We start from the raw sequence: 24,747 nt of genomic DNA, 5'->3' as shown, positions 1-24,747 counted from the left end.
CCTTTATATAGGGCTTGTTTGTGTATTGTATGACATCACGCCACATCATCAGCTGTGGACTCTGTGATGTCATCGTATCTCCATATATGGCCATCTCCGTATATGGAGATATAAGTCGTCCATGCCCAAGTATGGGCTGGTGAGGTCAGACTTTGTGTGATGCGTAGGTTATCTCCATATATGGAGATTCAACATTCCAGGTGTAACTATGGCTACCCGTATGACGTGAGAGGTGGAGGTTGTGATATTTGTGGAGATAAGCGACCAACGGTCGCTTATCTCCCGATTAGGGAGTCTTACTGGTGATAGTGAGTTATTGCGACCGTTAGGGAGCAGTTTACTACCAAAACCTCCACCGGCCGTCCGTCCGTCACACGTCACACGTCACACCTTTGTTTGTGTACGGTGTGATGTCATATATCTTCAGTATGACATCACACCACATGTGTACACAAACCTTTGTGTACGTTGCTGTGGCAACAGTCTGTTGTTGCTGGTCTGTTAGTGTACGTTAGCAACCACCTTAGCAACCATGGTTTTACCCTAGCAACCAACTGTTTACCCTAGCAACCAACTGTTTACCATAGCAACCATGTTTTTTTACCCTAGCAACCAACTGGGCATAAAAGGGATTCTGTTAGGGATCTCCATATATGGGCATAAAAGGGATTCTGTTAGGGATCTCCATATATGGGCATACAAGGGATTCTGTTAGGGATCTCCATATATGGGCATAAAAGGGATTCTGTTAGGGATCTCCATATATGGGCATAAAAGGGATTCTGTTAGCTGTTAGTGATCTCCATATATGGGCATAAAAGGGATGCTGTTAGGGATCTCCATATATGGGCATAAAAGGGATTCTGTTAGGGATCTCCATATATGGGCATGAAAGGGATTCTGTTAGGGATCTCCATATATGGGCATAAAAGGGATTGTATCCCAGATGATGCCCTGTTAGGAGATCCACACTAACAGAATCCATATATGGTCCTACCGACAGCTGCTATAAGCCAACCCTGGCGATAAGGTCTGAGTCGAAGAAATGCTTCTTTCCTGGCAAGAATTGCCCCTTTATACTGTAGGGCTCGTTTGTGTATTGTATGACATCACGCCACATCATCGGCTGAGGACTGTGTGATGTCATCATATCTCCATATATGGAGACATAAGTTGCTCATGCCCAAATATGGGCTGGTGAGGTCAGACTTAGTGTGATGCGTAGTTATCTCCATATATGGAGATTCAACTTCAATGAGTAACCATGGCAAACTGTCAACTGCCCGTATGTCTTGATAATTGGTAAAACAAACTTTTGGCCATTTGTGGAGATAAGCGACCAACGGTCGCTTATCTCCCGATTAGGGAGTCTTACTGGTAACGGTCCTTATTGCGACCGTCAGGGAGCAGTTTACTATGAAAACCTCCACCGGCCGTCCGTCGGTCGGTCGGTCACACGTCACACGTCACACGTCACACCTTTGCCCTGCTCATATCTCCGCATCAGTATATAGGGCTTGTTTGTTTATTGTATGACATCACGCCACATTATCAGCTGTGGACTCTGTGATGTCATCGTATCGCATCAGTATATAGGGCTTGTTTGTTAATTGTATGACATCACGCCACATCATCAGCTGTGGACTCTGTGATGTCATCGTATCTCCATATATGGCCATCTCCGTATATGGAGATATAAGTCGTCCATGCCCAAGTATGGGCTGGTGAGGTCAGACTTTGTGTGATGCGTAGGTTATCTCCATATATGGAGATTCAACATTCCAGGCAATGCTCTCTTCCCTGGTGAGAATTGCCCCTTTATATAGGGCTTGTTTGTGTATTGTATGACATCACGCCACATCACCAGCTGTGGACTCTGTGATGTCATCGTATCTCCATATATGGCCATCTCCGTATATGGAGATATAAGTCGTCCATGCCCAAGTATGGGCTGGTGAGGTCAGACTTTGTGTGATGCGTAGGTTATCTCCATATATGGAGATTCAACATTCCAGGTGTAACTATGGCTACCCGTATGACGTGAGAGGTGGAGCCATATATGGAGATAACCTACGCATCACACAAAGTCTGACCTCACCAGCCCATACTTGGGCATGGACGACTTATATTTGCCATGGTTACTCATTGAAGTTGAATCTCCATATATGGAGATAACCTACGCATCACACTAAGTCTGACCTCACCAGCCCATATTTGGGCATGAGCAACTTATGTCTCCATATATGGAGATATGATGACATCACACAGTCCTCAGCCGATGATGTGGCATGATGTCATACAATACACAAACAAGCCCAGATATGAGCAGGGCAAAGGTGTGACGTGTGACGTGTGACGTGACGTGACGGACGTGACGGACGTGACGGACGGCCGGTGGAGGTTTTGATACTAAACTGCGACCTTACGGTCGCAAAAATAGAAGTCATATAATCTACCAGTATACGTCCGATAATCTCTCTTTTCACCCAGTGCGCCTTGCGAGCTTTTCGAATGGATTACGGCGGCGTGATGCAAAATGATTGTGAAGTAGCAGCTGGCTTGTTGTCAGAGGGTGTCATCCATCCCTCCTGCTCCTCTGCGTGTGTCTTCAGGTTGGTGTAATAGGAGAGAATGAGGAGTGGGTCACGGTCCATCAGCTGTCTAACGAGCCTGACGCCAGATCATTGGAGGTTCTGGACCTGAACCCCTATACATTCTACAGGTGCGTGCACGCACACACACGCACGCACGCGCACGCACGCACGCACGCACGCACGCACGCACGCACGCACGCACGCACGTACGCGCGCGCGCGTGCATCAGCTATATCGTCGTTGTCGGATGGAAACCTTGTATCTCCAAGTTTCAAATTTGTACGTTCTTTCGCAAAGTAAAGCCCTGCTTCATCATACAAGGCCGTCACACAAAAGTAGTGAAAACAGCAGATCTACAAGCACACAACGCCTCGCACCGCGAGGCGTTGTGTGCTTGTAGATCGGCTGTTTTCACTAGTTTAAATCATTTTTAAAATGATAAATGCAAAATGAACCGTTTTGTACATACAAGGTTTTCATCGGACAACGACTATATGTGTTTTTTGCTTCACCAGCTTATCAATAATTTATATGCCCGGCCTTAGGGCCAGTTTTTCTGAGTGTGATTTTTGTATTTCCCATTCCGCTGTAGGTTTCGCATGCGTCAGGTGAACATCGTGGGCACCAGTCCTCCCAGCCAGCCCTCCAGGAAGATCCAGACCCTGCAGGCCCCTCCGGACATCGCCCCCGCCAACGTCACGCTGCGCACGGCCAGCGAGACCAGCCTCTGGCTCCGATGGGTGGTACGTTCACACGCAGGGGCGTCGCACCAGATTCTGGGAAACTGGGTACAAGGATTCGCTGTGGGCCCCCACATGAATGTTTAACCCGTTTGGACTGGGAACGCAATATTACGCATTACTTTGTGCTTTAACTATTGAAAAATAGCAGATATACAAGCTCACAGCGCGGCACCGAGTGCCGTGCTGCGAGCTTGTAGATCTGCTGTTTTTGAAAAATCGTGAAAGTATATATATTTTTTAAAACCTGTGTTTCCCCATCTCAAAATATTTAGTTCCAGGGACCCCCCAGAAGCAAAGTTTGAGTTATAAATGTTCGCTTAAAAAATACACATATACAAAGTTTTGCACACATATTTTCACGACTTTTAAAAAATAGCAGATCTACAAGCTCGCAGCGCGGCACTCGGTGCCGCGCTGTGAGCTTGTATATCTGCTATTTTTCAATAGCTAAATAATTAAGGCCCCTCCACCTTGGGCCCTCGTAACTCAATCCCACTCCCCCCCCCCCCCCTTGTGACGCCCCTGTTCACATGCCCTGACGCTTGTAATCCTTTCATATTGAAACACTAGGCCCAAACCTTTAGCTACACGCTACGCTGCATTGCGTTTTCATTACATGTTCAAACTACTCGTTCTAGCCATGCCATTTTGACTTTTTCCAACACTTGACGATACACTATATGTTTAAAGGTCAGTGGACACCCTTTCTAATTAGTCTTTCTAATTAATGCCCTTTGTTCCATTGGATGGAAATCTTAATGCCGCCACTGCAATGACATTCCAGTGTGTTCCAATTCTGGGGCCCCAACAAGTGTCCGACCTCACTTAACGCTTAATTCTCGTTGGCTGAATGGAAGCAATATTGGCGGCAGAAATGTTCCCAAACTTAGTGAAAAAGCCATTTCCAATCCAGCCGCAAGACCATTGAAGAGGTCAGACACAGGTGCTGGGCGATTAGGACTGGGCTCGCGGCCGGCGTTCCAACTCATTCTAAAGGCTTTCGATAAGTGCTCTGTGCAGGGGTGTCGCACCAAATTCTGGGCCCTGGGTACAAGGATTCACTCACATTTTGTGCTTTAAAGGGGTACTGTCACCTAAAGGGGTACTGTCACTTTAAAAAGTCATCTTAAAATATGAGTTAATATTTTTATGATGTAATTGTGGGAATGCGCAATTATAAGCCAATCAAATTAATTGACTGTACTTAGACTACTTACTGTACTGGTCAGCTGTTGTTGGGGGGCGAGGGGCAGATTACACTGTGACTAGAGTTTCAGACTATTTCAGACCGTTTTCAGAGAGACCACGTGACCTACTGTATCATACTATTATAATTTCGGGGCGTGTCAGCGGGCCTTTAACTATTGAAAATTAGCAGATATACAAGATCACAGCGCGGCATTTGTGCGAAGTCTGAATATTTCAAATCCTTCTAAGGTTTTTTGAAAAACCGATGTTACTATGTCAGTGGTGCTCAAACCTTTTTCATGTGAAGGACCCCCAAAATGATATGTATTTGGCCAGAGACCCCCATCTCAAAATATGTTGTTCCAGGGATCCCCCCAGAAGCAAAAATAGCAGATCTACAAGCTCGCAGCGCGGCACTCGGTGCCGCGCTGTGAGCTTGTATATCTGCTATTTTTCAATAGCTAGAGTATAAAATAATTAAGGCCCCTCCACCTTGGGCCCTAGTAACTCAGTCCCACTTTCCCCCCCCTTGTGACGCCCCTGGTTGTGTGTGTCAGACCAGTCAAGTTCTTCTTCAACACTCATCTCAACAGACCATTTCTGTATGGGGGAGTTGGGGGTTGGGGGGGTGGGGGGGTCGGGTTCCTTACGCAAACAGTTGACACAAAATTGGAAGCACATAATTGTCTAGAATGTCATTGTGGCTGTAGCATTAAGATTTCGATTCGCTAGAACAAAGGCCACTAATTAGATAGCCTAATTAGAAAGGATTCCCATTCATGTTATTGTCAGAGTCGTTTACGCTGATAAAACACCTGCACAGGAAAAACCATTACCATTAACGTGTCACTTTTTATTATTTAAGAGTCTGAGACTAATTATTTAAGAGTTGCATTAACACTCCGTTGTTTCCAGTGATGGAAGAAGTACTCATATTTTTAGTTAAAAGTAAAAGTATCAATACGCTATTGTAGAAATGGTCTGTTTACAAGTTCAGCATTCAAAATTTACCCAAAGTATTGCAAGTTCTCAAGTTTTCAAACATATATAAAATCCTTTGAAAATAGCAGATCTGCAAGCTCACAACTTGAGAACTTGCAATACTTTGAGGAAGGGCGAGCTCCATAGTCGAGCTCGCCATTGCTGTCGCAACTTGAGATTGTAGATTGACCTGAAGTACAGTACTTGAGTAAATGTAAGCAATTTACCCCGAGTGAGAGGACATTATGCTCTGATAATGTCCTGTGTTAGGGTGTTATCGGACGAGGCGAAGCCGAGTCCGATAACACCCTAACACAGGACATTATCAGAGCATAATGTCCGACCCCGAGTGGTAAATAGCTTTTCTACCACTTTTTCCCTTATACATGAAAGAAAACACATAGTTGTAACTTGCAAGGATCTTAAGTTACAATCATTATTGCCTATAAAACTTCCGCGAGACAGCAGATAGTTCCACCAACAACATCTTCTACTCACCAACAGATGGCGCCAACTCCATACTAATCCATGCGTCTAGCTTACAGCTAAGCTAACGTCAGTTAGAAGTACCGTTCCGGCCGTAAATAGAGGCTGTTCGCTTCCAGAAAGGCATAGGTTCAGAGAAAAGGGGCTTTAAAGTTGGCGGATTGCATTGGATCCAAATAAATCGGCGACTATAGCATGCACGTTAGTGAACATAGGACCGTTGCCACGGTCATTTGTTGGTTGGGGGAAAGGTGTTCCGACTACCTCCTGAAGTCCCCGGATGTACACTGAGGCTCATTGATCTCGGACAAGTCATCACACAACTTTGCGGCAGTAGTTCTCTCATAACCTCCGGAATTTAGCCAATCAGAATCCAGTATTTGAACACGTGACTCGAAAAAGTGGTAGAAGTACTTAGTTATTACTTTCCACCACTGCGATTCTAAAGCCTCTGCCATAGTGGGAGTACATTTACTTAAGTACAATACTTGAGTAAATGTACTTAGTTCTTACTCTCCACCCCTGTGTGATTGTAAAGCCTCTGCCAGAGTGGGAGTACAACGGCAACCCAGAGCTGCTGGGCTACAGGGTGCAGTACTCCAAGGCGGGCAACAGGGGGGGCGTGCTGTCCCACGTCATCATGGACCGCCTGGAGAGGGAGTTCACCATCGAGGATCTGGAGGAGTGGACCGAGTACGAGGTCAGAGTTCAGACCATCAACGGCATCGGCTCGGGGCCCTGGAGCCCCCCGGTGCACGGGAGGACCAGGGAGTCAGGTGAGGACGTGTCCACGGCGCGCACACACACACGGACACACACACGGGAGCGTAGTGTTATTACGACGTTCGATAGTTCGACGCCGCATTCGTCCGACACTGGTGAATGCTAACCTGGTGAATGTTAACCTGGTGCTACTGCTACTGTGCCTAAATCTAACCCTAACCTCAGTAAAACTATGCCTAAACCTAACCCTAAAACCTAAGTTACCTAACCCTAACCCTTTGTCGGACTAATGGGACGTTGAAATATCGAGATTTTACCCGCACGCACACGCACACGCACACACACGTACGTACGCACGCACACACACTCGTTAACTGAATTGACGTGAAACTGTGTCCCATACGAAAACATACAGACGCCTACATGAACGCAGTATTCTAACCCACTGTTTCCCAAAAGGGTGGCTAAATATCTCCTTTTTTCCATTTTCTACATTAAAAAAGTATATATATATATATATATATATATATATATATATATATATATATATATTTTTTTTTTTTTTTTTTAAGATTAGTTTTTTGGGCTTTTATGCCTTTATTGGATAGAACAGTAGACTGACAGGAAATGGGTGGAGAGATGGGGAGTGACATGCGGCAAAGGTCGTCCGGATCGGGAATGAAACGGGCGACGCCGCCTGGCACCTCTTCGCGAGCTTGTAGATCTGCTATTATCGCTCTAGTTTGTCTCTTTTGGGTGTTGGAGCTAAACAACAACCATTGTTCTAACTTGTGACCTTCATCACTGCAGTGCCCTCCTGCGGCCCCACCAACGTGTCGGCCTTCGCCACCACCTCCAGCAGCATCCTGGTGCGCTGGGGAGAGGTCCCCGAGCCCGACCGCAACGGACTCATTCTGGGATACAAGGTCGGCTTTTCTACAGCTCACCGCCTTGTTTTATTCCATTTAGACCAGGAACACATTATTACGCATTATTTTATGCTCGGTGCCGCACTGTGAGCTTGTATATCTGCTATTTTTGAAAAATTGTGCAAGTCTTTGAATATTTTGACCTGATTCTAAATCCTTCTAAGGTTTTTTGAAGAACCTATGTTTCTATGTCAGTGGTGCTCAAACTTTATCATGTCAAGGACCCCCAAAATGATATGTATTTGGCCACGGATCCCCATCTCAAAATATTTAGTTCCAGGGACCCCCCCAGAAGCAAAATGTGAGTTAACAAATGTTTGCTTAAAAAATACATTTATTCAAAGATTTGCACGCATTTTCGGGACTTTTCAAAAATAGCAGATCTACAAGCTCGCAGCGCGGCACTCGGTGCCGCGCTGTGAGCTTGTATATCTGCTATTTTTCAATGGCTAAAGAATAAAAATAATTCTTGGCCTAAATGGGTTATTCCACAAAAAGAGATTTCTAGTGGAAATCCATAAACATCATATTACCTCCAGTCTCTCCTCCCAGACGGATAATGTTCGCCGCCGTGTCTCTTTGCGTGTGGTGTGGTCTGGTGGTGGTGTCTCCCAGGTGGTGTACAAAGAGAAAGACTCAGAGACGGCTCCCGGGTTCTGGACGGTGGAGGGCAACACCAGCCACAGCGTCCAGCTGAGCGAGCTGGGCAAGTACGTGCTGTACGAGATCCAGGTGCTGGCCTTCACGCGCATCGGAGATGGCAGGAACAGCTTCCCGTTCATCCTGGAGAGGACCCTGGACGACGGTAAGCGGGGATGTTTACCGAGTCTGCCATCCCAACCCCATTACCCAGAATTGCATTATGAAACAACATGCCAGACGGGCAGAGGATTAATTCGCGTGGCAGCCATTTTGTTCTCGTATTACTTTATCCCAGGGGTCTTCCAAACGTTTTCAGGCCGAGGACACCTTAGCCGAGAGAGAGATGATGAAGCAGGGACCCCCCAAAACCTTTTCGTAGATTCCATATCTTTTCATTGTTTGACAGCACAATCGTCTGTGTATTTTGGATTCATGTCAATGTGTGTTTTCAGATATTTAAGCAGTTGAACCGTCAAAACGTAATAAACCTGACGTTTCACTCTGTACGGTCTGCTCTTTTTCCCCTCTACACCAAAGCTCTTTGCCGAAAATAGCCGATGTGAGCTTGTAGATCTGCTATTTTTGGTTATAAAGTTCTCAGAATATGGATGCTAGGATTCAAATGCTTAATATAAAAAATTTGGAGGACCCCCTGTAGTAACTCTGAGGACCCCCTAGGGGTCCCGGACCCCCTGTTGAAGACCTCTCTCTTATACCCCTCTTCTGAGTATGAGGGGAGGGAAAACTTGACATGTCTAGTTCATATGTGTCATAGTGTGACGTCTCTTGTTCTTATTTCTGTTTGACAGTGCCAGGACCCCCGGTGGGCATCCTGTTCCCTGAGGTCAGGACCACCTCCGTCAGGCTGATCTGGCAGCCTCCTGCCCAGCCAAATGGCATCATCCTCGGTGAGGTTACTACCACGCTCGCACTGCCAAGATCTCTCTTTCCTTACGATCTGATACAGCACTACCATTCCAGGACAAACGACGCAATTTTGCTCCCAATTTTAGATTTGACTGAGATTCCACCAAAGCATATGCATTCAATCTCCTTAATGTACCTGTTCTCCTCCTAAGCTTATCGGTATCACAATGTGACTTTGCGGTTTACATCAGGGACGTGCTGGCCATTGGGAAAAGCGGGACAACTCCCGAACGGCCGGTTCATTCCCGGCTGGTCCAGGCCGGCCATTAGGAAAAAAATATAAATACAATGTTGGCCTTCGTTCCATTTTGGGGGCTGGGCGGCCAAGCAAGTAAATCGTCACTGTCGGGCAGAAACCTCGTATGTCCAAGTTTCAAGTGTATACATTTTTTCGCAAAGCAAAGCCCTGCTTCATCATACAAGGCCGTTGCACAAAAGTAGTGAAAACAGCAGATCTACAAGCACACAACACCTCGCATCGCGAGGCGTTGTGTGCTTGTAGATCGGCTGTTTTTACTAGTTTAAATCATTTTTAAAATGGTTTTGGACATACAAGGTTTCCACCCGACAACGACGAAATATAACTCATGTACAGTAATTGGCCCACTGGATTGTAACTTGTCATGATCTGAAATGGCAAATCTTTGAGTAGCAGCAGCGCTATAGAGAGAGATCTCTCTCTATAGCGCGCAATGAGGGCCTCTCCAACTCTTTTTTCCCGGGCTGAATCAGGGGCCCAGCACGTCCCTGGTTTACATTCAAACTAAGGTGATGTCCTCCTCCTCCTTTTCCCTAGCTTATCAGATCACATACCGAAGGAACTCGTCCAATAGCAACGGCGCCATCGTGGACGTGCTGAGTCCCAGCGCGCGGCAGTACACGGCAGCCGGACTCAAGCCGGAATTGGTCTACGTGTTCCGCCTCACCGCCCAGACGCGCAAGGGCTGGGGGGAGGCGGCCGAGGCACTGGTGGTCACCACGGAGAAGCGAGGTAGGCAAGAAAAAACAATGCATTTGTAATGTGTTCTTTAAATTATTGACAGTTTAATATTTCATCGGGTAGGGTGGATGACGGTGCGTGTGTGTGTGTGTGCGCGTGTGTGAGTGTGTGTGTGTGTGTGTGTGTGTGTGTGTGTGTGTGTGTGTGTGTGTGTGTGTGTGTGTGGGTGTGTGGGTGTGCGTGGGTGTATGCGTGCGTGCAGTGTGCGTGCGTGTCAGGGGCGTCAATTGGGTATGGCAGGGGTATGCAGCTGCCAGACCCTGGGTCCAGGGGGGAAAATAAAAGTTGCTTTTAAATATAAATACATGAATGTCTCTTTGTCTATCTGTGCTGGTTATTATGTTGTTACATTACAGTAAAATAACTACAAAAATGCTACATTTAACAAAATGGTCACTTTAACAAGGTATTATAATTATATTCTCCACACTTGTATTCTCCCCATCTTGACAGAATGGTATATTCCCAGGTTCCGCAGGTCAGCTGCAATTCATTATTGTTAATTGTGGCACGTTTACTATATTATGTCAAGTTTAACTGCACTTGAACAACTGTTCCAGACTGCCATATCCAGCCCAAGAAACCATAGACATTTTGGGGGGGAAAAATAGAATGTACTTCTTAAAATAAGTGTATCATGCCTGTTGCTAAGGTATGGCAACATGACTGGTGTCTTGCACGCGCGCGACCAGTCATGTTGCCATACCTTACCTTTTTCTGAACTGACGCCACTGTGTGCATGCGTGCGTGTGTGTGTTTATTTTGTTTGTGTGTGTGTGTCTGTGTGTGTGTGCGCGTGTGTGTTTATTTTGTGTGTGTGTATGTGTGTGTGCGCGTGCGTCCCCGCAGCGCGGCCGCAGCCCACCAGTCGTCCCGTAGTGCCTCAGGAGGACGTGCAGGCTCGCAGAGTGCTGTTGTCATGGGAACCGGGCAGCGACGGCCTCTCCCCCGTCCGCTATTACACGGTCCAGTACCGGGAGCTGCCAGACAGCAACTGGACCGTCCACTCCGCCTCTGTCAACCACGAGGCCAGCTCCTACATGGTGGACCGGTGAGCAAACAGACAAGCCGAAACAAAACGGACACGTTGTGTGAAAATTATACACGTTTCTATTAACCCAGTGTTTCTCAAACTTTCAAATTTCAAGGTCTCTCCTTAACTCTTGACGGTGTACAAATGGAACCAAATGAACCCTATTTGGTTCCTCAATGTTCCATTGGTTCCAGATCTGATTTTTGAAAGATCGTGAACAAAATCTTGCAAGTCTTTGAATATTTTTGACCCGATTCTATAAATGTCTTCTAAATCCTTCTCCTAAATCAGTGGTTCTCAAACTTTTTCATGTCAAGGACCCCCAAATTGACATATTTGAGTTACAAATGTTCGCTCAAAAATAGCAGATCTACAAGCGGCACTCGGTGCCTCGCTGCAAGCTTGTATATCTGCTATTTTTCAATAGTTGAAGCATTAAATAATTCTATGCCTAAATGGGTTAATGGATTAATTAGACCTTCTCAAGAGAAAAATCGAAAATCAAAACAACATTTCTTCTCTCTCACTTGGCAGCCTAAAACCCTTCACCTCCTACCAGTTCCGGGTCAAAGCCACCAACGACATCGGGGACAGCGAGTACAGCGAGGAGAGCGAGGCAATCACCACCCTGCAGGACGGTAAGAGAACGGGACTGTAGGGACGGGGACGATAATCGCTATGATCGTTTAACGTGATAAAAAACACTCACGATAATCATATTGTGGAGATTTCAATTGATCGTGAAATTGTCTTCCGTCTTTTCTTTTCTATAATTACAACCTAAAATATGAACCCTTGTTGTAAAAAAAACAAAGTTGTTGTTTAATCGAAACTCTCTATTGGTAAAACAGATTTGGAAATAACGTACTTGATACAGTCTTTTTTTTTCACTCTCAAATCGATCGATCGAAAAATAGCCGATCTTCATGCTCACAACGCGTCGCGACGCGCTGTGAGCTTGTAGATCGGCAATTTTTGGGCAAATGTTCCGCCCTGGATGTTTGGGATGTTCTGATTATCGCTATAATATCGTAAATCAAGATTTTTTTCAATAATCGTGTCATGAAATGTTCATATGGTCCCATCCCTATGTGACTTATCCAGTTTATTTCATTTCCAAATGTAATTAGAGGATAAGCAGAAGCCCCTTGAGACGCTTTCTCGTTTTCAAGAGGGTCCTTGACACGGCAATATAGAAACCTGTTGTTTCGCCAAGGATTCGTGAAAAAAACCCAAGAAATCAGTGCTTACGCTAAGACTCGCAGTAGACGCCAGTAGATTACCCCGAGTTGTGTGTACGCTATCCAATTCATTAGGAGCTGATGGTTCGAGATTAAAGTATTTGGTACCTGTGCCGCCGACGTGGCGTGTCTGCCTGCTCGAGCCCAGACTTTGTGTTCCCGCGGTGGCATGAGTGAAATCAATAGCTCACACAGTACGTGTGTTTACCTCCGAGCTAGGCTTGTGGCAGTCTGTTTGAATTATGTATCGCCGTTCCTTAGCTTTTGTTGGATTATTAACATCGCAATCCCTTATGTTTGTCTTTGTTATCTTCCCCCTAGCCCCAGACAAAGCCCCGATAATCCTGTCTGTCACACCTCACACCACCACGTCCGTGCTGGTGCGTTGGCAGGTAAGGCTGGCCTCAATTTCATTATACCTGCGGGTTGGATTTCTGAAATCTTAACCCATTTAGGTCCTAGGATTATTGAATGCTTTAGCAAGTGAAAAATAGCAGATATACAAGCTCACAGCGCGGCACCGAGTGCCGCGCTGCGAGCTTGTAGATCTGCTATTTTTGAAAAAAGTCGTGAAAATGTGTGCAAATCTTTGAATATTATGTATTTTCAATGCGAACGTTTGTAACTCAAATTTTCCTTCTGGGTGGTCCCCGGAACGAAATATTTTGAGATGGGGGTCCGTGGCCAAATAAATATCATTTTGAGGGGGCCTCACATGAAAAGGTATGAGAACCACTGACATAGTAGTCTCTCAAGAACAGACTAACTGAGCTCCATTTAAGTGAAAAGGACCTTTTCTTTGACGATGGCTGGCCAGATTGCTGACATAGAAACATAGGGTTTTTCAAAAAATCTTAGAAGGATTCAAAAGACACTTATAGAATCGGGTCAAAATTCAAATTTTCACGATTTTTTCAAAAATAGCAGATCTCTCTCTCGGTGCCGCGCTGTGAGCTTGTATATCTGCTATTTTTCAATAGTTAAAGCATTAAATAATGATACACAAAATGTGTACCCGTTCTAAATGGGTTAAGGCTGGCTGGAGGGGGGGATATATCGCTGGCCATGAAGGGGATGGCTAATGGATAAGTTAGGAAACGCCGTGCATCGCAGTTCCATTTTAGAGTCTAGATGATGCTCTTATGTGGAGTGACTTACAACAAGTGCAACCACTGAATAAGCAATAGCCATTGATATACTCTTGGAGCTGCTACATTAAAACGAGCCGGTACCCAAATTAGAATGAACCAGTCGCATATACGTAGCACAAGGTCAGCCGGGGTGAGCCTGTGAAAGCCCCGGTGTTTTAGCTGTGCAGCAGTGACCTCTCACACTCAGTAAAATCTTCAAATGTTGAAGCTGCAATCCAGTCTTTTTGGGTGGGGGAATAAAATGCTAATTTGATCCATCTGTGTTATGGCAGAGTATGCTAATACGATATAACACCGTTAATACCTGCGGGTGTTTGAAGTGGTCAGGGGTGTCGCACCACATTCTGGGCCCTGGGCACAAGGGCCCACTCACGTTTTGTGCTTTAGCTATTGAAAAAATAGCAGATCTAAAAGCTCGCAGCGCGGCACCGAGTGCCGCGCTGCGAGCTTTTAGATCTGCTATTTTTTTTTAATCGTGAAAATGTGTGCAAGCCTTTAAAATCCTTTTTGAAAAACCTATGTTTCTATGTCAGTGGTGCTCAAACTTTGTCATGTGAAGGACCCCCACAATGATAGGTATTTGGCCACGGACACCCCATCTCAAAATATTTAGTTCCAGGGACCCCCCAGAAGTTAGAAATCTTCGCTTAAAAAATACATAATATTCAAAGATTTGCACAAATTTTCACAACTTTTCAAAAATAGCAGATCTAGCTTGCAGCGCGGCACTCGGCACCCCCCCCCCCCCCCCCCCCCCCCCCTTGTGACGTCCCTGCTCATCTGTTGAGAAATGTAGACGCGCCTGTGTGTTCGGGTAGGAACACCAGTGCTTCTGCCTGTGGCTCAAAGTGCAACACCTCCCCTGCCCAAGCAGGTGTTCCATCTTAGCTCACTGGCAGAAATGTCATCTCCTGCGCAGAAGACCTCGGTTCGAATCCCAGGAGGAAGGACATGAATATTGTTCATTCCTGCTGTGTAAACTGAGGATTTTACTGTGTAGAATACGTCATGATACCCAGTGGTGGAAAATGTACTGTGCACACATATTTTACTTATGTAAAAAGGATCAATACTGCAATGTAGAAATACTCTGTTACTAGTAAAAGTATGAAAGTGTTGGCGTCAAAAAGTAAAAGTACAAAATGTTTGAAAATAGCATATCTACAAGCTTGTAGAGCTTGTAGATAGCCTAGTCATAAAAAGGGGCTAAATTGTATGTTTTTTAAGATTATAATTTATATCTGCAAAGTAACTAGTAACTGAAGTTTTCAAATATTGTAGTGGAGTAAAAGTACAATATTTGGATCCGAGATGTAGTGGAGTAGAAGTAAAAGTACTGGAAATTGGAAATAAGTACAAATACCCCAAAATGTTATTACAAATTTTTATTACAGTACTTAAAGGAGGACTTTGCCACTTTTCAACCTATCTTCATATAATAGGTCCTCACTAATGTTCATAATAAAATAGCACAATCTTTTTCTACTCGATCCAAGTCTCCGAGGAGAGCTGTGGGAAGTTCAGAAATCCATAGTCTTGTGACATCATCATTCCCCCCGCCCCCCCAAAAAAAATGAATCAACATTTTTGAAAAAAAAATATTTAGATTTGTATTATCGTGAGAACAATGGCTTCCACTATAACATTGCAACTTTTCAGGAATAGAAAGACTACATTTTCTATTAGCTTGGATTCCCAATCGATGATGTCACAAGACGATGGGTTTCTGACCTGCCCACAACCCTCCTCTGAGAGAAAATAAAAAATTAATCATGGACATTAGTGAGGAGTGGACCAATTATACGAAGATAGGTTGAAAAGTGGTGAAGTCCTCCTTAAGTAATGTACATACCGGAAGCTACTTTACACCACTGCGTGGGGCAGTGTGCTAATATGAGAAGTGGTCCAAGAGATGGAAGTGTATAGGATGCTATCTATGCTATGTGTCATGATGACATGTGTCCATGTTTGTGGGTGTGGTTCCATCACAGCCCCCCTCGGAGGACCAGATCAACGGTGTCCTCCTGGGCTTCAGGGTCCGCTACCGGGAGCTGCACTACGACCGTCTGCGCAGCTTCTCCGTCCGTACCGTCAACAGTCCAACGGCCAACTGGGCCGAGCTCACCGGTGAGACCACCCTCCTTCACTACCACCACCCCACCCAATCCCCCTCAACCCTCCCAACCAGGGACGTGCAGAGAATGTTAGAGAGGCAAGGGCTGACATTTCTAAAAGGGCGTTTTGGTGAAAATATCGAAAATAGCCGACCTCCAAGGTCACAACGCGTCGCGCTTGGAGGTCTGCTATTTTCGGTACTTGATACCACACTGAACTAAGAATCAAAAAGGCAATGTGGCGTACAGCATGGGTTTCTACACAGAGAGGGCAATTCTGACATGAGATGCTGCATTCAAGTTCAGGAGAGTTTAGACAAGACAATTCTTTTGAATGAATGAATGAATGAATGAATGAATGAATGAATGAATGAATGAATGAATGAATGAATGAATGAATGAACGAACGAACGAACGAACGAACGAACGAACGAACGAACGAACGAATGAATGAATGTTTATTTCGAACATTTAAAAAAGACAAAAAGTAGAATACAAATGAATACACAATAATAATAATGCATTAAAAAACTAAAAATCACACCCGTGTGAAGTGGAGCTGTGTGTGTGTGTGTGTGTGTGTGTGTGTGTGTGTGTGTGTGTGTGTGTGTGTGTGTGTGTGTGTGTGTGTGTGTGTGTGTGTGTGTGTGTGTGTGGATCATGTGTACCGATTTTTGTGACATTTGAAGAAAATATGTAGGAAAAGGAGCAAAAAGTGTGTTTTGGAGAAAATTCAAGATGGCGGAAAATCTATCATGGCGCAAATGGGCGTGGCCTATATGGGGAGATGCGTCATGACCCAAGGAATCCAGGGAAAAAATATTTTTAATTTTCCGACCTACGGTTCAAGAGTTACAGGGCAAAACGTAAAGTGGGGTGTTATGGCGCCACCATGCGGCCAAATGACACAATTATTTTTTATTTAATCCTTGAAATCATTATGAACCTCCTCTCCAAGTCTTGAAACTCTAGCCCCTATGGTTTGCGAGAGACAAATAATTGAATGTGAGTTTTTGCGATTCCCATTATAAGTCAATGGGGAAAATTAATTCACTAATAAATTAATATCAATTAAACTATTGAACCTTTCTCTTAGCAAGTTACTAGCCCACGATTCCCGAGTAAGCCGGTCGATTTGACATATGGCGCGAGTGTGTGGTGGCAAAACTGTGGGACTAGTAGCGTGCCGAAGTTTAGGAAGTTCAGGCTACATACAGACACACAGACAGACACACAGACAGACCCACACGGCCACGTATAGGGAGCCTGTGCTTCACACAGCTCCAAAAACAACAAAAGTAAGTGGTCTGGAGAGGGCACTTTTTACAGACAGATAAAAGGGCATGGGGCTCAATCCCCCTTTGATGTCTATGTGTGCATTTGCCTGCTCTCTCGTTGTTTATCCGACGACACAGTCCTGCACATTGTGCATAAAAATACAGATCCCCCAGATTTGAGGAAATCTTAAAGTGGCGGCATTTAAAGTGCTGAATATATATTTATATCTCTTTTTTTCTCATCCCCTCAGTTTGGCTTTGATGCTATCAGTAGCACGCCTAAGCCCCGCAGTGACTATTATGCAAATAACCCGCGATGACAAAGCTAATCTTCTCTGTCATTTATCTGCTTTTTTTTTCTCCCTTTCTCCGTACTTCCCTCTCCGCCTCCCCGTCCTGCAAACCGCTCTTATTTCTCTACACCACCAACCCCACCCGACGCTCCTCCACCACCGTCCGCCGGCCGCGCAGCTCCTTACAGCGTGAGGAACCTGAGCGAATCCTCCCTCACCCAGTATGAACTCGACAGTAAGTCGCATCGTCTTCTTTTTCTCAGCAGGGACGTGCTGGCCATTGGGAAAAGCGGGACAACTCCCGAACGGCCGGGAATTCATTCCCGGGCCGGTCCAGGCCGGCCATTAGGAAAAAATTTAAAATAAAATGTCGGCCTTCGTTCCATTTTGGGGGCTGGGCGGCCACAAAGTAAATCGTCACTGTCGGGCAGAAACCTTGTATCTCCAAGTTTCAAATGTATAAATTTTGTCGCAAAGCAAAGCCCTGCTTCATCATACAAGGCTGTTGCACAAAAGTAGTGAAAACAGCAGATCTACAAGCACACAACGCCTCGCAACACGAGGTGTTGTGTGCTTGTAGATCGGCTGTTTTCACTAGTTTAAATCATTTTTAAAATGATAAATACAAAACAAACGGTTTTGGACGTACAAGGTTTTCACCCGACAACGACGAAATATAACTCATGTACAGTAATTGGCCCACTGGGTTGTCACTTGTCATGATCTGAAATGGCAAATCTTTGAGTAGCAGCAGCGCTATAGAGAGAGATCTCTCTCTATAGCGCGCAATGAGGGCCTCTACAACTCTTTTTCCCGGGCTGAATCAGGGGCCCAGCACGTCCCTGTTTCTCAGTGTTTGCCTTTCATGCGTCGCTCCCCAGTCCCCATCTGTTTCGTTTTACACTTCCCGCGTTAAATGGGCTGCCGCTTGAATATTCATCGGCATTAGGTGTGTGCATGCACGTGTGTGTATGTGTTTGTGCATGTGTGCAGGGGTGTCACAAGAGGGGAGGAACGTGGGACTGGAGTTACTAGGGCCCAAGGTGGAGGAGCCTTAATTAGGCCTGTTTTATACTTTAGCTATTGAAAAATAGCAGCACGGCACTCGGTGCCGCGCTGCGAGGTTGTAGATCTGCTATTTTTGAAAAGTCGTGAAAATGTGTGCAAATCGTTGAATGTATGTACTTTTTAAGCGAACATTTGCAACTCAAATTTTGCTTCGGGGCGGTCCCTGGAACTAAATATTTTGAGATGGGGGGTCAGTGGCCAAATACATATCATTTTGGGGGTCCTTCACGTGAAAAGGTTTGAGCACCACTGACATAGAAACATAGGTTTTTCAAAAAACCATAGAAGGATTTGAAATGTTCAGATTCCGCACGAATTTTCACGATTTTTCAAAAATAGCAGATCTACAAGCTCGCACTGAGTGCCGCGCTGTGAGCTTGTATATCTGCTATTTTTCAATAGTTAAAGCACAAAATGTGAGTGAGTCCTTGTACCCAGGGCCCAGAATTTGGTGTGACACCCCTGCATGTGTGTGTGTGTGTGTGTGTGTGTGTGTGTGTGTGTGTGTGTGTGTGTGTGTGTGTGCGTGTGCACGCTTGTGTCTATTACATCGACATCCGCCGAGGGCCTGTGTGTCGCTGACTCTCTTGTGTGATGTGTGTTCTTTTGCCTTTAATCATCACTGCCCCCCCCCCCCCCCCCGTCATTATTCCATTGTGGTTTGTTTTCGGTCTCTCTTTTTAATCACTGACAAATCGTCTCCGTGTCCCTCCCGCCCACGTCCTTTAATCTGCGCTGCCTCGCAAATAACGCTGCCCTTCTGCCTCTTTCTTTCTGTTTGTTGCCTTCGTTTGTCGTTCAGCTCACGATCGCCGCCTTTGCGTTGTTGTTGCCGCCACCGCCGGGGCAACGCTGCAGTGGCGGCGCGCGCATGCAGCTCCCGTTTAGCCTCGCCGCTGCTTGTGGTCTGTGTTCCTCGTCCCAGGGGGTGTCGCACCCAAACTCTGGGAGGCCCTGGGTACAAGGATTTACTGTGGGGCCCCCCCCCCCATGAATGTTCTTCATAAGGGGAGGGGGTTTAACCAGTTTTGACTAGGAACGCATTATTACGCATTGTTTTGTGTTTTAACTAGAACTTTTAGATCTGCTATTTTTGAAAATAACATTTGTGCAAGTCTTGGAATATTTCAAATCCTTCCTTTTTGAAAAACCTATGTTTCTATGTCTGTGGTGCTCAAACTTTTTCATGTGAAGGACCCCCAAAATTATATGTATTTGGCCACGGACGACCATCTCAAAATATTTAGTTCCCGGGACCCCCCATAGCAAAATTTGAGTTATAAATGTTCGCTTAAAAAAATACATATATTCAAAGTTTTGCACCCATTTTCACAACTTTTAAAAAATAGCAGATCTACAAGTTCGCAGCTTCTATAACTGCTATTTTTCAATAGCTAAAGTATAAAATAATTAAGGCCCCTCCACCTTGGGCCCTAGTAACGCCCCTGGTTCCTCCTAAACTATCCTAACTACACGGGCACTTTCTCCCCACAGATCTGAGCAAGCACAAGCGCTATGAGATCCGCCTCAGCGTGTACAACGCCGTCGGCGAGGGGCCCAGCAGCGCTCCTCAGGAGGTGTTTGTCGGAGAAGCGGGTGAGTTTGTGGCGCCGGGCCCCCCCGTACCCAGTAAAATCCCTGAGTGTGAATTTACCTCTGAGAGTGTACATGTGGAAACAAATGGACCGTTTCCCATTTTTAACTCAATAGCCCCATTTCCACCGTAGGGCCGACCCAGAACTAGAACCAGAACTTTCCAGAACCAAGAACTTTCAAGAACCCGTGAGGTTCCGGGACCAAGTTCTGCTTACGTTTCCATATAACCAGAACTGGGAAGGTCCCAACATAGAGCTGTAGCGCTGCTGGCCCCGCCCATAGGTTCCCAGAACTCAAGTTTAGTTCTACCTCAGGAGCAGGACTGAGAAAAAGGTTCCAGGAACCTCGTCTGAAACTGGTCCGTCCGCGTGCAATGGAAACAAATAAAACGGAACCAAAAGAATTGGTTCAGGTTCCTGAAAGTTCTGTTTACACCTTGCAGTGGAAAGGGGCTATAGAGTGCACAAATGGAATCAAATGGACCCTCATAGTCCACCCAAAAAATGTCTTATTTTTCTATCAATTACACACCCCATAAAGCCTTTTGTTGTTGTCGCATTCCTAAGACAATAATTTTGGCTTAGAAATGTCTCCGTTAGGAGACTTGTGGAGTGTTCTACCGGAGACATCAGCATCCTTCCACCGGTCATCAAATTATTATTATTGCCAGTAATTCAAGGCTTCATGGGGTGTGTAATTGATAGAAAATAAGAAATGTTTTGGATGAACTACTCCTGTATGCTACCATGTACAGAAATATACCGTGTTATAGATATATACACTGTATACAAAAGCCATGAAAAAAGAATTGTGATGTTCTCTTTCTCAGCGTTTGTTTTTCGTGGCTCGCCATGAGCGTTTGTTCCCATGGTGGGACATAACAAGGTTACGCTATAGCAGGGACGCTATAGCAGGGGCATCAATTGGGTATGGCAGGGGTATGCAGCTGCCATACCCTGGGTCCAGGGGGGAAAATAAAAGCTACTTTTAAATATAAATCCATGAATGTCTCTTTGTCTATCTGTTCTGGTTATTATGTTGTTAAATTACAGTAAAATAACTACAAATGCAAAATTTAACAAAATGGTCACTTAAACAAGGTATTATAATTATATTATCCACACTTGTATTCTCCCCATCTTGACAAGATGGTATATTCCCAGGTTCCGCAGGTCAGCTGCACAGGTGCAATGCATTATTGTTAATTGTGGCTCGTTTTGCCAAGTTTAGCTGCACTTGAACAACTGTTCCAGGCTGCCCAAGAAACCTTAGAAACGGAGGAAAAAAATAAAATGTTCTTCTTAAAAGAAATGTATCATGCCTGTTGCTAAGGTATGGCAACATGACTGGTGTCTAGCACGCGCGCCTTCGCACGCGTGCTAGACACCAGTCATGTTGCCATACCTTAGCTTTTTCTGAACTGACGCCACTGCGCTATAGTAACAACAGTTACCCTGTCATCTTCTCAGTGCCCACCGCCCCGCCGCAGAACGTGGTGCTCCAGTCCTCCACCGCCTCGCAGCTGGAGGTCTCGTGGGAACCCCCTCCCCTGGACGCTCAGAACGGAGACATCCAGGGTTATAAGGTGGCACCTTTTTCCTTTAACCCATTTAGGTCCTAGAATTATTGAATGCTTTAACCAGTGAAAAATAGCAGATATACAAGCTCACAGCGCGGCACCGAGTGCCGCGCTGCGAGCTTGTAGATCTGCTATTTTTGAAAAAGTCGTGAAAATGTGTGCAAGTCTTTGAATATATGTATTTTCAAAGCGAACGTTTGTAACTCAAATTTTGCTTCTGGGGGGTCCCTGGAACTAAATATTTTGAGATGGGGCTCCGTGGCCAAATAAATATCATTTTGGGGGTCCTTCACATGAGAAGGTTTGAGAACCACTGACATAGTGGTCTCTCAAGAACAGACTAACTGAGCTCCAGTTAAGTGAAAAGGACCTTTTCTTTGACGATGGCTCGCCAGATTGCTGACATAGAAACATGGGTTTTTTAAAAAGATCTTAGAAGGAATCAAAAGACACTTATAGAATCGGGTCAAAATTGTAATTTTCACGATTTCTCAAAAATATCTACAAGCTGTGAGCTTGTATATCTGCTATTTTTCAATAGTTAAAGCATAAAATATTGATACTGAATATGTGTACCCGTTCTGAATGGATTAAAGTTTACGTTTATGTTCCTGAAAGATAGCCGCACTGACACTAGGGACGGGACGATAAACGTTTTTTTATCGTTTATCATGATAAAAAAACACTCACGATAATCGTATCATGGAGATGAAATTGTCCTCCGTCGTGCACTGGGATCAATTCAGCTTTTACTTGCCGAGCTGCATATCTGTGTCTTTTGCACAAAAAACATTCCTTGGGCTAGAAAACGAACGAACAAAACTGTGAAAAGAGATGACTCATCACTGTGATGACTGTGAAAAGAGATGACTCATCACTTTTCACACTTTTGTTGGTCCGTTTTCTATCCCAAGGAATGTTTTTTGTGCAAAACAAATGCTTGCAATGGATTCAGAATCATGAAAACCCTCCAGTTTGACCCCTCGCATGCTACTTAAAGCAGATTCTTTCGTTTTTGTAATATATTTCCTTTCCTGTGTAGTGGATTCAATGGGACAGTGAATATACAAATGGCCATAACTTTTTTTTGCAATGTTTCCGGAAGAGCAGGCCTCTCATTCTGTGGACCTTAATGACCAAACTAATAGATAAAACAGAAATAAAAAGGGCGGCAGAACATCACAGGTCCTCTCCCATTTTGAGGGACTGGATCCCCGGCTAAAATCTTTAGTAGGGAGACCGCCTCCAACCGCTGCAGATGTCCTAGTTATATTGTGTTAACATGCTCTACCATACAAACCAGTTAGAATAATGTTTCATTCATTAAAATAAGTCCTGGATTATAGCTCTGATTATAAACTCTGAGAGTATAAAAACGATACCAATAAATGGTCAGACTTGTGTCCGCCGGATTTTTACTCTGCACTATCCATTTCTCACTTAATCCATTAACACTAGGAAAGCATCGGTATCGTTTTAGATTTTAGCGTTGGCTATTCAAAAATAGCAGATCTATCATCTTCCAATCTCACGGCGTGTCACTTCGTGCCGCACTGCGAGCTTGTACATCTTCTATTTTTGATCATTTTTTAATAATATTGAAAGTGTGATAACTACTGATTTGAATGGCATTTGTAAAAAATAAATTTAAAAAACGTTTTTTTTTTTTTTTATTAAGTAAAGCCCTGCATCATACAAGACTGCTGCACAACATTTGTGAAAATAGCAGATCGTGAGCTTGTAGATCTGCTATTTTCACTTGGTTACATTGTTTTTATTCATCATTTACATGATGAATATACACAGCTTTGGACATACAAGGTTTCCACCTGACAACGACGAAATTCTCTGTATCACGCTTCGTCGTTTCATTCCAATCCTTCCGCAGATCTATTTCTGGGAGTTCCAGCTGCAGAACGAGACCGAGCGTCTGCGCACGCTGTTCCTGCCCGAGCTGGGCGTCAAGCTGAAGAACCTGACGGGCTACACCACCTACATGATCAGTCTGGCCGCCTTCAACGCTGCAGGGGACGGCCCGCGCTCCCTGCCCACCAGAGGGCGCACTCAGCAAGCAGGTGAGACGGGGTGGTGCAAGCAGGGGAGGCCGAGGTGGCCAGATGGTGTTGTTAGCCATTTAACTGTAGAGCAGTAAAAAAGTGTGAGGGTGGTTGTTACTGGATAATGAAGACATTTCCAGTTTTCACATGACCCCAGCTGTATGCTGCCTCGCTTCCCTCTTTCTCTCTCTCTCTCTCTCTCTCTCTCTCTCTCTCTCTCCCTCTCCCTCTCTCGCTCTCTGTCGCTCTTTCTCTCCTCGTCTCTCTCTCTCTCTCCTCTCTCTCTCTCTCTCTTTGCAAGTCTTTCCCCAAGAGGAAATTAATTTGGTCAATCAATAGTGTTAACCACTTGAACTCTATTCTGGGCTTGTCACATTAGTCAAACGCTGGGATAAAATAGCAGATCTAATGAACAAGCTCACATTGCATTGCAATATGACACATTGTGGTTGTAGATGAACCATTTTCAACGAAGAGTAAAAGGGAAAAAGGAGGGGACCAAGCTTATGCCCTATAGGAGAACTCTATAGTCAACAAAGTATATATGGTTGAAGTGGTAAAAACAATTTTTACCCATTTCTGTGCGTTGCATTCAAGTATTGAATTCTCTTTACTCTGCACCTTTTCTGCAAAATAATAATGGTTGTAGGCCTAAATGCTTTTTTATAATCAATCACTGCACCATGCTGTGAGAACAGCTATGCTGTTAGCTGAGCAGGCATTGCTATTGACGCCATCTTCTATAGAAAACACTGCACATGCGGTATACTATATCGTCGTTGTCGGGCGGAAACCTCGTATCTCCAAGTTTCAAATTTGCACGTTCTTTCACAAAGTAAAGCCCTGCTTCATCGTACAAGGCCGTCGCGCAAAAGTAGTGAGTAGTTTTCACTAGTTTAAATCATTTTTAAAATGGAAAATGCAAAACGAAAGTTTTTTTGGACATACAAGGTTTCCACCCGACAACGACGATATGTACCATGTTTTGGACCGTAATGATTTCCATAAGGGCTAGGCCAGGCTCCCCTCCCCCCCGGGGCAGGCCGTGGGGAAGGAGGGCTGATGACAGCGGAGAAGGGAAGGCACTATGTATGCAGCGAGCGGACACACATGTGGACTGGGTTT

The 24,747-nt window shown here is 44.9% G+C and overlaps 1 protein-coding gene across 1 annotated transcript in view; it reads left to right on the top strand.

Moving 5' to 3' along the window:
• Positions 1-24,747, top strand: part of LOC308283692 (protein sidekick-2-like) — a gene marked incomplete at its 3' end in the record, with an annotated part of 114,699 nt that overhangs the window by 64,003 nt on the left and 25,949 nt on the right. Inside the window, exons 22-36 of the mRNA XM_080724159.1 lie at positions 2,613-2,722; positions 3,187-3,337; positions 6,531-6,768; positions 7,526-7,641; positions 8,260-8,449; positions 9,096-9,194; positions 10,010-10,204; positions 11,063-11,264; positions 11,781-11,884; positions 12,809-12,879; positions 15,630-15,765; positions 17,501-17,557; positions 19,885-19,986; positions 21,456-21,571; positions 23,454-23,640. Coding sequence (XP_080580285.1) covers positions 2,613-2,722; positions 3,187-3,337; positions 6,531-6,768; positions 7,526-7,641; positions 8,260-8,449; positions 9,096-9,194; positions 10,010-10,204; positions 11,063-11,264; positions 11,781-11,884; positions 12,809-12,879; positions 15,630-15,765; positions 17,501-17,557; positions 19,885-19,986; positions 21,456-21,571; positions 23,454-23,640 — 2,074 coding nt within the window. The remainder of the gene's footprint in view (positions 1-2,612; positions 2,723-3,186; positions 3,338-6,530; positions 6,769-7,525; positions 7,642-8,259; positions 8,450-9,095; positions 9,195-10,009; positions 10,205-11,062; positions 11,265-11,780; positions 11,885-12,808; positions 12,880-15,629; positions 15,766-17,500; positions 17,558-19,884; positions 19,987-21,455; positions 21,572-23,453; positions 23,641-24,747) is intronic.

This window comes from Nannobrachium achirus (assembly GCF_963921795.1).
Source record: "Nannobrachium achirus genome assembly, chromosome: 4".
Lineage (NCBI taxonomy): Eukaryota > Metazoa > Chordata > Actinopteri > Myctophiformes > Myctophidae > Nannobrachium > Nannobrachium achirus.
The sequence above is the reverse complement of the archived record's forward strand: the minus strand, read 5'-3'. Positions and strand labels throughout refer to the sequence as shown.